Consider the following 14,921-nt stretch of genomic DNA (forward strand, 5'->3'; position numbering starts at 1 on the left):
ATCCATTCTTTGTAACCAAAGTACAGAGCAGATGAGGTGAAAATGTTTTGGGCAAAAAGTTTCCGTTTTAACAAGTTGATTTATTTGCTTCACTGGCTCTGCATTTGTTGCGGCTGCTTCAAATGCAACACAATTCTTAACACAAAAAGTTCTTCTGTCTGTGAAATGGTTTCTGCTGCTCTTTAAGTTTTGATTTTAGTTAAGTTGCCTCATGGATGTTTAAAAAAGCAAGGTTGGCATTCAGGTATTTTAAAGCATGGTGAGCAAATCATAGGAGTGGAAGCATCGTGTGTGATGCTCCGTACCCCCAAATAAATCAGCCTTGCAAATAAGCCAACCCAAGTTGCTAGCCTGCTAAGAGACCATTCACTCGCCTTCACGGAACTCTTGGACACCTATGGCTTCCAGGTGACTTGTTAAATACAAGCACGTATATACACAGTATACATACCTATGAACAGAATGCCCTATGACAGAGGGGTTTTAAAAAATCATGGATAGGAGAACCCATAGCCCTCCAGATGTTGTTGGACTACGATAGCGATCACTCCTGACTATTGGCCATTCTGGCTGTTGCTGACAGGAATTAAAATACAATAACACTCAAGCTCTTGTGCTCCAATCCTGCTTGCTGGTTTCCCCCAGGCAGCTGTGAGAACAGGATGCTGCACTAAATGAGCCACTGGCCTGATCCAGCAGGCTCTTCTTAGGTTCTAAGAAGAGCCTGCTGGAGCCAGTGTGGTGTAGTGGTTAAGAGCGATAGACTCGTAATCTGGGGAACCGGGTTCGCGTCCTCGCTCCTCCACATGCAGCTGCTGGGTGACCTTGGGCCAGTCACGCTTCTCTGAAGTCTCTCAGCCCCACTCACCTCACAGAGTGCTTGTTGTGGGGGAGGAAGGGAAAGGAGATGGTCAGCCGCTTTGAGACTCCTTGGGGTAGTGATAAAGCGGGATATCAAATCCAAACTCTTCTCCTCTTCTTCTTCTTCTTAACACCTGGAGGGATACACTTCTCTTTTGCATAGCGCCCTTTCTTTTTCCTGTATGGGGAAGCAAATGGGGATGTCTTTTCTTACTGTCTTTCCACTGCATTTAGCACTCCAGATTTGATTCCCTTTAACCCTGTTTCCAAGTAACCACACTTAACATTATGCGCTTTGACAGCTATCGGAGTTTTGTTTCGGAGGATGCAGGTCCAAACACGCTCATAGCTACGGTTCATGCCATAGACCCTGATGGAGATGGTGTTGCTTACAGCATTACTGGAGGGAATCAAAAGGGAAACTTCATTATCGACCCTCAGAAGGGTAAATATGTATTTTCTGCATTTTAGATCTTTGGTTCCCATATAGATTTTTGGCTCCTAGATGTCGCATGTGATTAGAGGTGGGGGCAGAGCTTGTGTCTAAGCTGTTATAGTTATTCATGTGTGTTTAAAACACAGGTACATCATGTCTATTGCATCCTAGTCACTGGTTTCCTTGCTGTTGGGAATTGCTTCTCATCTGAGTGTTGAACTCATAGCATTTCTCTGCTGCTCTTAATGACTGATCTCATAGCATTCTCTATAACAGAAAGCAGGAATATGTGTCTTCTTGACTTACATTGCTTGAGGATTTCATTTGGTCCTTGCATTTAAGCAAACTGACCTAAGTCATGCTTGCCAGATGAATGTATGGATTGGAATGCAGTTATTCTTTGGTTTAATCCTTCTCTGAACTTTGCAATACACTTCTTGGCTTAAAAAAAAAAATCAAGCATGCTTATATAAATGTATATTTAAGATTAAAATGCGTTCAAAAATGCAAATTTTAATGATAAAATGTGGTAGTTCTTACTTGGAGTAACTGATGACTTTTCCTGATGTGGCTCCAGTCAAACTCTTTGCTTGCCTTTCTGGACTCTCCTGAGCCAGGGAGCTAATGAGAAGTAAATAAGACGCCACAGATCTGTCCTTCTCATCTTTGATACGTCTTATGGGTTCACTTACCATAAAAAATTAATTTTTTATGCAACTAGTGCTTTTGCAATATTAATGCTCCAGATCTGAATATATTTCAGAAGCCGGAAACAGATGCCATCAAACGATGGTACAAGGAATTGACACAAACATCTTCCTGTAGAGATGGCAGCTTTCCACTCCCCTTTATGGCTTGCTTTATGTTACAAATGCTTAGTGGTCTCATAATGCCACAGGTGTTAAGGTAAAACTGCCAGTGATGCAAACTATCCCACTGATGTTTACGCCATTTAATCGCTGCAGTTCTACCACCAAGAAACTGGTGCCGCATAGTGCTCCTATGCTGAAAGATCTGGCAGCTGAATACCACTTTTTTCTTTTGGCTGGCCTTCCTCAGCTGGGTGCCCTCCATATGTTGGTCATATTGACTGGGGCTGACGTGAGTTGTAGTTCGTAAGATTTGGAGGGGCAGCAGATTGGGAAAGCTGAGCTAGACAACAGAATCGATGATGGGTCAAACTCCAAAAACTGGGGATGGGTGGAATTTAAACACTAGATTTTGAGTCGAAGAATACCCTCCCCCGGCAAAGAATTCATCTCAGATTAGAGATGACACCAGGAACTGTGGGAAATGGCACCACCATGATTCCCAGTATTCCTTTGATGTTACAGTGCTCATCTACAGCAGGACCCAGGGATGCCAGGAGCAACTTATTCAGTAGTTCCCCATTTCCCTGTATTAAGGATGCCAAAGAATTCCCACAAAACCAGGAACAGGAGTGGAAGTTTCCCATTCCTGCATATTTCAGCCATATCCGGAACAGAAATCAACCCCGCAGATACATTTGATAGTCACTTTTGTTGTTGGTTTCAGTCCACAAAGGACAAGTCACTGATGGCCCCCTGCACTTTGTATTCCATTTCCTTTGCATTCAAATGAATGGTGTGGAAATGCAATAATGGTAACATCACTAATTCCATGGAATTTCATCACAGCCATCAGCAAGATAAATAAGGGTTTTTTTGTCAGAAGCCGAACTGCAGCAGAACAGAGACAGTACTGCATGCCGTGATTAAGGGGCAGAATGGAAGCTGGTTCCTTCTTACATCTATAGCCTGTCTACTGCTATGTGTGCAGCAGTATCCCAGCCCCAAAACCCTGACACACCAGTTCTGACGAGCCTTTCCCACTACCTCCTGCTGGGTGGGGTCTCTGCGGCATGAACTTGTGGACTGATTTGTTCCAAACCCAACCCAGAATTCACTTTTTGTTTTAACTTCCGGAAGATGTTTCCCCACAAATGAGGTGATGCTGAATTACTGGCTCATGATTGGCCTGCAAAATAAGCACATAAATGTGTATTACAATTAAAAAGATCTGGTGAAGAATTGCACCCACTGGAGTTAGGTTTTATTTTATGAAATCTCAAGCCATGCTAAATCTGCTTGTCCTCAAAGTGCCATAGCAAATTTTATTTTGCAGGAAATTAACACATTTCCTCTGTTGGACAGTTTGCTTGGTTGCCAATTGTAGTTTTCTAGCCTTTGTGGAGATGGCCTTAGCATATATCCATCTTTTCTGTAACAGGTGTGAATTCTGTGTTGATTTTTGACTTTGTTACCCCCTGTTTGGTCAGAGTCCCCAACATCTATGCTGTCTCCTTGGGCAGTTTTATTTTAATATAGCGCTGTCAATGACAATTTGCTTGATACCCTGAAATGCCAAGGTGAAGCTAAGACACATGTCAAAATACAATCAGTGAAGGCGAAGGCATTTGCAAGGGGAAGTGAGTGGCACTTGTCATCTTCATAACCGTCCATTTGCAAACGACACTTCTTATTACATCGGATAAATAAAAGACATGATGGGATGGTGCTGGCACAGGAATGAATGACATCTGCTCACTACAGCTTTTTAAATAGCTGAAGTTTGCTTTGCTTTTTAAAACAAACTTGTTTTAAAAATGTATTTCTGATTTTGCCAGCCCTCATATGACCCATAAGGTTGCTGCAGCCCAAGGCCCAGTGGAACAGAAGCTCCTCACAGCAACTGTCAGCTTTGCTCTTTAAAGACCGGCAGAGGGTCAGAATGCAAATACAATATACCCGAAAAATTGCTGCAGGACTCAGATCTGGGACCTCCCCCCCCCCCCGAAATCATGTTCTCATTCAAACAGTAGTGGGCATTTTGTCCCTCAGTCTGAAACATGGTGGTGGTGGTACAATTTTAGGGAAAGGACTGGGGCAAACCAGTTTAGCTTGTTTCTAGTGTGTTTCTAGCCAGTGTGGTGTAGTGGTTAAGAGCGGTAGACTCGTAATCTGGTGAACCAGGTTTGCGTCTCCACTCCTCCACATGCAGCTGCTGGGTGACCTTGGGCTAGTCACACTTCTCTGAAGTCTATCAGCCCCACTCACCTCACAGAGTGTTTGTTGTGGGGGAGGAAGGGAAAGGAGAATGTTAGCCGCTTTGAGACTCCTTCGGGTAGTGATAAAGTGGGATATAAAATCAAAACTACTCCTCCTCCTCCTCCTCTTCTTCTTCTTCTTCTTCTTCTTCTTCTTCTAGGATAGTGGGAGTACTTAAGGGGGATAACTGCAGTGGCAGCAGATATTTTGGGTTTCTTATTTTATTTTTTACAGTTTAAAAATGGCATTAGTTCAATCAATCAATCAGTGGATCTATAATATAAGTAAATATTATACTTTGCACATAGAAAGCTAGTGTTTCAAGGATAGGGTTCAGCTAGAAGTTGTGCAAGGAAGTATTTTCATACACAAGGGGAGCATTCAAACGAGTTATTCCCTCGCCCTCTCCAGCTAGAGTTGGTTTGGTCTGGCAAGAGCTATACTGCATAATTCTGCTGGACACGATTACCTGATATAGCTAAACATTTGGAATTTTGGCATGGCATGAAGCTACTGTTTTTGAAATTCAAACATTTGGCATAACAGCTTTAAAAGGTGTTCTGGGATTGATTTATATCCTACCCTTCATCCGGGTTGTTCAGTGCATGGTTTCCGACAATACTTCTGCAAAAGAGCGACTGGCTCAGAGTCACTCTGGCAGCTTCATGGCTGAGCATAGATTTGCACCCAGGTCTGCCTTTCCCAAATCCAGTACCCAGTGACCTCACCAGCAGTTACAACAGCAAAATACATTCTGATTCCGAACTGTCCTCCCCTTGAAATCTTTCACAGGGTTAATCCGTCTTCGCTCAAGCCCACTTCCTAGGCTACAGGGTCCTGAGTATGTCCTCAACATCACGGCTACAGATGACAATGCCTCTGGTGGACCTCGCTCTCTTACAAGCACCGCTTTGGTCATTGTGCATGTGGATGATGTCAATAACAACAAACCTGTGTTTCAGAAGGTAAACAGGCTGCCTTGCGTCATGTCAAATACTTGGAGAGAGCAACTATGAACTCCCTTCTGTTTTGGCGCACAGCATTCACGAAGAGCTAAGATTGCAGCTCCAATGAACTTTACAGTGGTACCTTGGGTTAAGAACTTAATTCGTTCTGGAGGTCCATTCTTAACCTGAAACTGTTCTTAACCTGAGGTACCACTTTAGCTAATGGGGCCTCCCACTGCCGGTGTGCCGCCGACACACGATTTCTGTTCTCATCCTGAAGCAAAGTTCTTAACCCAAGGTACTATTTCTGGGTTAGCGAAGTCTGTAACCTGAAGCATCTGTAACTTGAAGCATCTGTAACCCGAGGTACCACTGTATATTGGTGGGAGGGGGGAGCACGTAGAGTTTTCTTTCACACCCTGTGGTGGCCCCGGTGCAGGGCTGGAGGCCCATGCCTGCTGTTTACATTACCAAAAAAAATAAAAATAAAATAAAAGTTCCCATACTTTTCAAAAGATCACGGTCCTCCCCGTGGTTTCTGCATCAGATCTCCTGCTCAAGGACAAAACTATGCAGCTGAGATCATGATAGTTTGACCCTTATTTGTTGAGTGATTGGAGTTGATTGCCAATATTCTGGATTTTGCAGTATATGTCAAGTTGTATGTAAGCGTGCCTTTGCATTATTATCATTGCCCTTATTTTTGCCAGTGCCAGCATTATCGTGAGCATGCCTCTGTGCTGGAAAACCAGCCAGTGGGAACCTTCGTGCTGCAAGTGGAGGCAACAGACGCAGATGAAGGGTCCAATGGCCAAGTGAAATATGGCTTGATGCACAGAGAGGGGACTCTCCCTGCTTTTAACATCCACCCTGACACAGGTAAAGCCATTGTGTTGCAGCTTCATTGGGCCTAGTGAGAATACAGAGGTGCCAGGTGACCGGGCCTTTAAAGGATAAAGTTATCAAGCTGAAAAATCCACAGACAGGCAGGAATGGAAGCATCTGTCAATTTTGCTTCTCTCACCTCCTTATTTTTCCAATCTTAAAATTCAGCTCTCCATAAGTTTCTTCAGCAATTTGCACTTAGGAAAAAAAATCTACATGAAAATTATTCAGCATTTTAGTGTGAATTTCTCCTAATAAACACGTTTTTGTATGCAGCTGTGACAGATGTGCACATTTTTTTGCAAGAAATTTCCCCTAATATAATGCAGTTTTGTATGTACTTTTCACTATCTTACTTATCTCTGCAAACATTTCTCTGATATATGCATTTTTGTAAACATTGCTTTGAGAACTGCATACCAAAATCCAAATAAGTGCTAATTTTGAAGGAAGTCTGTGTTTTTGGAAAGTGTAGGTTTGATAAATTCAGCTTTAGGTTGGTGCCTTTAGTGTGAACAACCAATGTGTCACCCCAAAAAAGTGAGCAGTGGAGGCAAGTGGAAGGTTGCCTTTGGAAGGTGGAACCTTTGGAAGGTTACGCATAGCAGATGGTAGTGGAAAGATGGGGTCAGATATTATTTGATGTTGAGGTTTATGTTTAGTCACAGTCTTTAGGTTAAAATGGTTGGGGATGATAAAAGTATTACCCAGTTGTGGATTTTGGATTTTTTCTAGTGGACCAACATCCATTTACATTTGCCCTGTAATAGTTTACTATTTACCTAAAGATACTCCTGCTGAGTTGCAGGTGAGCAGGCTGCATCTCTGTATCTCACTGATGGGTTGTAGATAGGGGTGGGGGAGAAATTCACTTTGGTTCACATTTTGATGCAGACCTACCCAATTCCCACTTCCTGTAACAATATGTGAACTGAACTGCAGCCAGCTTTCCAAAATTCACACTTCTCTGAATATTGGGGTGCAGTTCTTCAAGTGAACGTGTACAAAAATGTGTGTGTTCAGGAAAAGTCTGCATAAAATGCTTACATTTGTTGAAACAGCGTACAAAATTGTATGTTGCATTTTAAATTATTGTAACCTGCCCTGGTACCTTTTAAGGCAGGAATCTCCAAAGTCAGTTTCGGGGGCCTAATCCGGCCTGCCGGTTGGTTTAATCCGGCCCCTGTGACAGTTTATTTCCTTTGGTAAAATTTCCCCAAAATCTCAACAACGAAAAAGGTCAACAACTTTGGTTGGCCCTCGCACATGTTCACTTAATCAAATCTGGCCCTCTTTGGGAAAAGTTTGGGCACCCCTGTAGGTGAAGAACAGGGATGATGATGATGATGAGAACAACAATGTTATGATGATGATGATAACGACAATGTTGTGATGATGATGAAGAAGAATTCGCTTGGGAAAATATGCAGATAAGGCAACATTGCACATTAGGAGAGATTTGTACTGAAATGCTAGTGAATTTTCATGTATCTTTTTAAAAAAAAGAAAATAGCAAGTTGATATGGAAATATGGCAAACTGAACTTATAGAAATGAGAAACAGAGAGGAAAGGACATTTACAGATGTAGATGAGTTTTAGCTCAGTTTACATCTTTCTTCCAGCACTCAATAACTGAAACTGCAAGAAAAAACAGCGGGCAGTAAACCCTCCTGCTTCTTCCCTCATCTCAGTCCTTGGTTAAATACACAGTATTGAATTATTTCTGCTTGTGGTCTTATTTTCAGGCATCTTGACAACACTTCAGATATTTGACCGGGAGAAGCAGCGAGAGCATCCTATTACTGTGACAGCCACGGACCAGGCGGCCGAGCCCCTCATTGGGATCTGCCAGATCAACGTTGTGGTCTCGGATGTGAATGACAACAGCCCCAGATTTGAAAACACTCATTATGAATGTAATTGCGAATCCTTGGATAGCGTTTCAGTTCCCCTGATTGCAAGCTTACCTGAGGTCTAAGATTTATTGTGTGTGTTTCTGGTTTGGTTTTCATATGTCCCCCCCCCCCCGCTTCCTACAGATGAATTGTCACTTATTCCTTTTTAAATTGGTTACGTTACCGCTTATTTAATATCCTGCTTTTCAGCCATAAAGGATCCTGAAGATAAGCAGCTACATACAGATGCAACAATGCAAATACAAATGATACAAATTCAAAATATTTCAGAAGTGTTATTTTTTTAAAAAAAACAACCCACACAAACTCATCCATGTCCCTGCCTTAACAAAAATGTTAAAGAGAATACAATAATACTTAAGCAGCATTTTTGCCTAATAAGAGTCCCAGGTGTGTGTGTGGGGGAGCTGGTGTCCCTGGATGGTTCCAGCAATTGTTCCCCTCTCTGCTTACTGTGATCTACATACTTAACTTAGGACTATTATATATAGGGAAACAATAGCAGAGCAGAATGCTCTGCTACAGGCATAGCAGTGCAATCCAAACCAGCCCTCTTAACCTCTGCTCTTCTCCTCCAGGGGAATGGTGCTGGTGTCTGCCCACTATTGTGTATCTCCTTCTTCTGCCCCCCAAACCTGTGGGCAGGCAAATGTGCCACTGAACATAAAAAACATAAGAAGAGCCTGCAAGCGATAAAATCAGGGCACTTCTTCACCAGCTGCTTTTATTTTTCACGGAAAATCTGCAGAGTGTTGCCTGCAAATAGCGTTGAGCTCAGATGGCTTGTAGCATTGCTCTGCCCCGCTGAGTTAATGAAATGCACTTTCCTAGACTTCCTGAGAGAAGACACGAGTGTTGGGACGAGCTTCCTCCGTGTTGCAGCCCACGACGACGACTACGGCTCCAATGCTTCCATCACGTATTCTGCAGCCAGTGGTAAAACGAAGTACTTCCAGGTCAATCCTGCTACAGGCTGGGTTTATGTCAACCAACCCTTGTTACAGGTATGTTGTGAGTTGCATTTGGTCTGTGGCCAGATGTCAGCTGGCGGCATCTGCAGATGGTAGCTAGAGCAAGATGCCAAACAGGGAGACATGCAGCATTGTGGGTCCCTTTCTCTCCTAGCATAAATTAGTGCCACCCTGATGGCTGCACTTCAGTTGAGAGGGGCTTCCTCCTCCCCCTCCTGCTGAATGAATTATTACTTTAACCATAAAGCCATTCACAGCTGTCATGTCAGACTGATAACTCTTCTTGTGCCTTGGTGGGAAAAGAAGCAATAAACAGTTTTGACAGGTCATATCCGGGAGAGTCGGTTTTTAAGTTTACCGTCATTCAAAACCTTCTGAAGTTCTGCAGCGAGGAATCTTAGGAACTTTTGTGAACGGAACGAAATTGTGCTTATGATTACTATGGTGACATACAGATTTAACAGTTGCAGGGTTCCCCCCCTCCTCAAAAAGTAGATTCTTTGGTAAGTAGAAGCTACAGGAGGCCCTAGCAGGCAATGCATGTTTGGTGGGTTGCCAGAAAAGGATTGGAAAGACAACATCCTACCCACAGGAAGCTCTGGAGTGCTTGTGAGGCTCTAAACAGATGATGGTGGTGGGTTTTGAATCTTTCTCTGCTACTGTAGGAGATTGACAGTTTTACTAAAAATGAAGTTGATTTTTCAGGGGTGATACACGGAAGTTGTTTATCATTGAACTGGAGTACAGTGGTACCTCAGGTTAAGAACTTAATTCGTTTTGGAGGTCTGTTCTTAACCTGAAACTGTTCTTAACCTGAGGATGGGTGAGGGAGTCTGTCATGGGGAGACTCCGAAGGGATAGTGAGAGGAGACTATAGAGACATACTGGGCCTCATATCTGAGGTTCTGGACCCATGTTACAAGCATTTACCTGGGAGGATATTCCATAAAACCATATAGTGTTTATACTGTGCTTCGTGCAGACAGAGAGAGAGAGAGAGAGAGAGAGAGAGAGAGAGAGAGAGAAATGCTATTTCCACCAAAGGTTTCAGGGGCGGGGGAAGCAACAGCTGCTTTTTCACAGGAAATAAGAAAAATCGAGGAGTACTTTGGCTCTGTCACTGGCACTATTTGGAAGATGAAAGTTCTGAGCAGAAATAAAACATGATAACTGTGATACCGACAAAGCTGAATAGCTTCGATTTTTGTCTTTAAAAAGAATCACTCCCTGCTGAAGCAATCCTTTTCTTCCCTTGCCCAGAAATCCTTTATAACTCAACAAATCATAGCAATGGATGGAGGGAACAGGAGTAGCAAGGTTGAGCTTAGAGTTACCATCACCAGTGCAAAGAACCAGCCCCCTCAGTGGGAGAGGGACAGCTATGAAGTCGTCATTCCAGAGAATACAACAAGAGATACTTCCATTGTGGTAAGTTGGGTTTTCTATTTTTAAAGGAAACAGTTGTACAGTATTCCTGTAACTAGCATCTTAAATTAGCACACTGTAAAGAGCCAGTGCGGTGTAGTGGTTAGAGTGTTGGAAACCAGGTTTCAGATCCCCACTTGACCATGAAGAACAATGGGTGACCTTAGGCCAGTTAACAATCTTAACAAGCTGCTGCTGCTGCTGGGTTAGATGTACCATTTGTCTAACAGCAGAAAGAGGCATAGTATATTCCAGGGATGGGGAACCCCCCTGATGCTGTTTGACTCCAACTCCCATCTGCATGACCTGTGGTCAGGGATGATGGGAGTTGGAGTCCAACAAGATCTGGAGGGCCACGTGTTCCTCTTCCTGGTAGAATATTATTTATGCTGGGCTGATTTAACATGCAAATAAGTGTCAAGCCACGGTGGGCTCTTTTAAGCTTTGTTTGCTTAAGTTTCTTTGTATACAAAGAACTGCATGTTCTAAGTATTTTAAGCATTTTAAATGTGTATCTTCTGAAAACGATCACTTTCTGCTGAAGCAATCCTTTTCTTTCTCTGGTTTTGAATTGTGCAGACAATTAAAGCCACGTCCCCCCTTGGCGACCCACGTATCACATACAATCTTGAAGAGGGGCTGGTTCCGGAGACCAACATGCCAGTCCGATTCTACCTGACTCCCAACAGAGATGATGGTTCTGCATCCATCCTCATAGCTGAGCCTTTGGACTATGAAACCACCAAGTCCTTTTTGTTGAGGGTCCGGGCCCAGAATGTGGCCTCGGTGCCGCTCGCTGCATTCACCACCGTCTACATTAATGTGACAGGTGGGTAATGTTCTGGCAACGGGGACAAAATGCCAACAGCATACCGCTTACTGAGCAGAACCCCTTTCATTCCTGCTTCTGATTGCACTGTCCCAAGTGCAGGAATGTCACCTTGGGTGTACTAGAAGGTAGATTGCAGATGTAGACAGTTTTTGGTGGGTACTTGATAGCTGTGGAACTCCCTTCAGAAGACAGAACAAATTCTGATCATTTTTTCCAAAGTTGCGCTTTTTCTTTGGGTTGTCTTTCAACGAACAATGCTAAGTTGCCGTGATGCTCAGCTTCCATTCTCCTCAATATGCCACAGCTGGGTGTTGTGTAAGTAAACCCCAGGCTCATGTGCTCTCCCTGAACCCAACCCTCATGCCCTTCCCTACTTCGTCTTTCTCGACAAACCCTAGTTTGCGATCAGCATTCAAACCACAGTTTCCAGCTCTTGTTTGCAGGCAAAACACGGTCTGGGTAAACCGTACTTTGTCTGGTTCACATGTAACGGAAAACTCTGTTTTACTGTGAAAAAGGAAGTGGGGGAGGCTGTGGGTGCAGAGAAGATTTGCATAAGCCTATGGCACCTTCCCAGTCCTCCAAACCATTGGGCATAAGACCCTGGGTCTCAAGGCACTCTGGCATGCGAGACCCCCTAGATAAAGCAATATAATTTTTAAAACCCCTTAAGCATGCAAATGGTTATATTACATGGGCTGACTGCTTGAATTCTAAATACGTTCTTAGATGTCAACGACAACGTCCCTTTCTTCACCTCCTCAATTTACGAAGCTTCTGTAACGGAAGGAACAGAGGTGGGGACTTTGGTTTTCCAAGTCTCTGCCACTGACCTCGACCTGGGCCAGAATGGAGAGGTAAGCCAGAACATGCAAGATTCAGCATCAGACAACAGTGGAGTCTCTTTGCACAGGTTTTCTCAATGGGGAACAACAGCCAAGCACAGCTCCCTGACAGGTGTAATTGTATCTGGGGGTGGGTGGGCCAGTTTATTGTCAGCTTTTGCATTAATCCATGATATCTTTTTTAATGGAGTGAAGCTTTATATTCTGTACAAAATAAGTATCTATTTATCACCTCAGTGCGTGAAATTCTAAACACACGTAATCCTAAAATACATGTTTCTTTTTTTGGGGGGGGAGAGGGGACTTTGGTACATTTCTAAAGCTGAGAAATGTATTGCAGAATTTGGAGAATAATTACATTCCAAACTACATTCCTGTCCACATATTAGTCTGCAAGGTGCTAATTAGGTCCATTGGCATGAAAAATGCAGACTGAATGAAATTCTCTTTTGTCTGCCCCTGTATGAGACAGGCACGCATTGTGTTCACACATTATGTTTTCCTGTGTGTGCTCGAAACATCCTAGGTGTGCACCTAAAAATACAAAGTATGAAATAGTTTTACAAGCCCATCACATCGAGCACTCGGAGACTAAAATGCAAAACTTGCCAGTGACAGTACTTGATGGCTTATGGCTGCAGTGAGGGGTAGCTGATACCAGACTTGGTTCAAGACTCACTGTGGGTGTATTGCTTGGTATTATTTCTCCTAAGAGCATAAGATGGTGCATTTATCTCCCCTTGCTTTTGAGGTCAAGTGCATGGAAACGCTTAGGCTAGGGTGTTTGTGTACATGTGCTCTGTCAGATATATTTTGCTTACCCAGGACGTGTCCAACGTAGACAAAAATAATGCCTGATTTTCATTGTAGCCCTTCTCTCCCTCAACCTTTCAGATCACTTATTCTCTGCTACCTGACCGCAGCGGCGACTACACGTTCTTCCGCTTGGATTCGAAAACGGGTTCCATCTATACCGCCTCCATGTTTGACAGGGAAAAGAAGGCGTCATACCTCTTGGAAGTCAAGTCCACGGATGGCTCGGAATCAGCTCGTCCTGGAAAGCACGGCCAGCCAAATACCGGTGAGGTGTAGTGGTGGAAACACTTGTGGCATCCATTTTTCTTTTTGTTACACGTTTCTCCGAAAGACGTTTTGGCACTGAAGCAGCACCTCGGCTGTCCTGACTGATGGTCTTTGTCAGGAGAGAGATGGGGAGGAGAAATACAGTTTTGCTGGTTCTTCTTGCCCTGTCTATGGCTTGTGGCACCATTGGACATGGTGTTCTTCTTTAGCGACTCAAGGAGGTGCGAATTGGAGGTCCTGTACTATGGGGGCCCCACTCCTAGGGTGGCTGCCAGAAAGTAGGACAAAGAGATGGTTGCTTGGCTCCCTGGTTTTTGAGCCAACCCAACTTGAACAGGAAATAACTTAGTTATCTGTAAAGCTCTATAAGGCTTAGGCCCTGGTTATCTGTATTCTCCCATACAAACCTGCATGGACTCTGATATTTCGGGGGAGGCCCTTCTCTCAGTCCTCTTCCCCCTCAGAGGGGGAGCGGGAGAAGACCTTCTTGATGGCTGCTCCGACTTTGGAACTCCCTTCCTAGAGAAGCTAGACTGGCTCCATCATTCTCCTTCCGATGGCAAGTGACAACCGTTTATTCTAACAGGCTTTTTTTTGGAATTGACTGTTTTGAAAGGAGAGTCCTTTTAAATGGAGCTGTGCTGCTTTCATTATCTGAATTTTGATAGATTTCTTTTCCATTCTATTAGAGTTTAATTGCTTTTAAACAATCGCCATTTTATGTTTTTTAGCTTTCTGGATTTATTCCATGTGGTTTTCATTTGAGTAAGCCGCCTTGAGTGTCTGGGAGTCTGGGAGATAGGTTGGATATAAATAAATAATCAAATTATAATATAATCACTGGTGAACTTAGCTGTTCTGAAGCAAAGGGCTAAAAACCTGCACTATCGACTTTCAGGATAGGAAAGCGATAACAAAACATTTACAGTTCCCGTATTAGGCACCCGTTATTCACATGTTATCTGCTTAAACAAATGGGATGTGACATTCATGTGATATCCGAGCACTTTTTTTTTTTGAGTAATGTTAGTATTTTAAATTGTCCACAACCCTAAGGCTCTGTTGCTGTATTGTCTGCGCTATTCGTCTTCATTTAACGTGAGGCGAGACAGTTTCAGGAATTGCAGCTGACAGAAGTGGCACAGCTGAGTATTTTAATCTCTTGTTCCTCATCTCTCCAGACACCGCCTACGTGCGCATCTTTATCAGCGACGTCAACGACAACAAGCCCATCTTCACCAAGAGTGTCTATGAAGTTAATGTGGAGGAAGACCAAGACGTGGGATCAACTGTCACCACCGTCAGCGCTAATGATGAAGACGAAGGTAAAAGCTTCGGGATTCCCGGTGGCGGCACCTGAAATATTAATGAGTTAATTTTTCCGGAGCGTCGGGACCGTCTTGTGGCAGCTCCAGGAAGGGGGAAACGGGTCTTTTATCTCTCAACGTTCTGTTTTGAGCTTGACAGGTGCTGAGCACCTCCTTTACGAAGCCCCCGCGAGCCCTTGGGGCAAATAATTATTTACTTTAGGCACATTAAACAAAGTTAGGGCTGGGGAAGGATGACTTTGGGTTTGCCATATGGCAGTACACATCTCTGATACGGGAAAGAGAGCAAGGAAGCTGTGGGAACATCAGGCAGGGCCCTTGAG

The 14,921-nt window shown here is 43.7% G+C and overlaps 1 protein-coding gene across 4 annotated transcripts in view; it reads left to right on the forward strand.

Annotated features, from left to right (window-relative positions):
- The window catches only part of LOC310711506 (neural-cadherin-like), a 105,922-nt gene that overhangs the window by 44,484 nt on the left and 46,517 nt on the right, over positions 1–14,921 (forward strand). For all 4 annotated transcript variants that reach the window (XR_014528511.1, XM_083513384.1, XM_083513385.1 and 1 more), the window contains exons 7-16: positions 1,164–1,306; positions 5,158–5,330; positions 6,023–6,191; positions 7,944–8,114; positions 8,946–9,118; positions 10,346–10,513; positions 11,090–11,339; positions 12,072–12,199; positions 13,082–13,268; positions 14,452–14,595. Coding sequence is in view for 3 of the 4 variants with exons in the window: in XM_083513384.1 (XP_083369510.1) it covers positions 1,164–1,306; positions 5,158–5,330; positions 6,023–6,191; positions 7,944–8,114; positions 8,946–9,118; positions 10,346–10,513; positions 11,090–11,339; positions 12,072–12,199; positions 13,082–13,268; positions 14,452–14,595 (1,706 nt within the window). In the remaining variant the exon portion in view is untranslated. The remainder of the gene's footprint in view (positions 1–1,163; positions 1,307–5,157; positions 5,331–6,022; positions 6,192–7,943; positions 8,115–8,945; positions 9,119–10,345; positions 10,514–11,089; positions 11,340–12,071; positions 12,200–13,081; positions 13,269–14,451; positions 14,596–14,921) is intronic.

This window comes from Podarcis liolepis, assembly GCF_965112155.1.
Source record: "Podarcis liolepis genome assembly, chromosome: 7".
Lineage (NCBI taxonomy): Eukaryota > Metazoa > Chordata > Lepidosauria > Squamata > Lacertidae > Podarcis > Podarcis liolepis.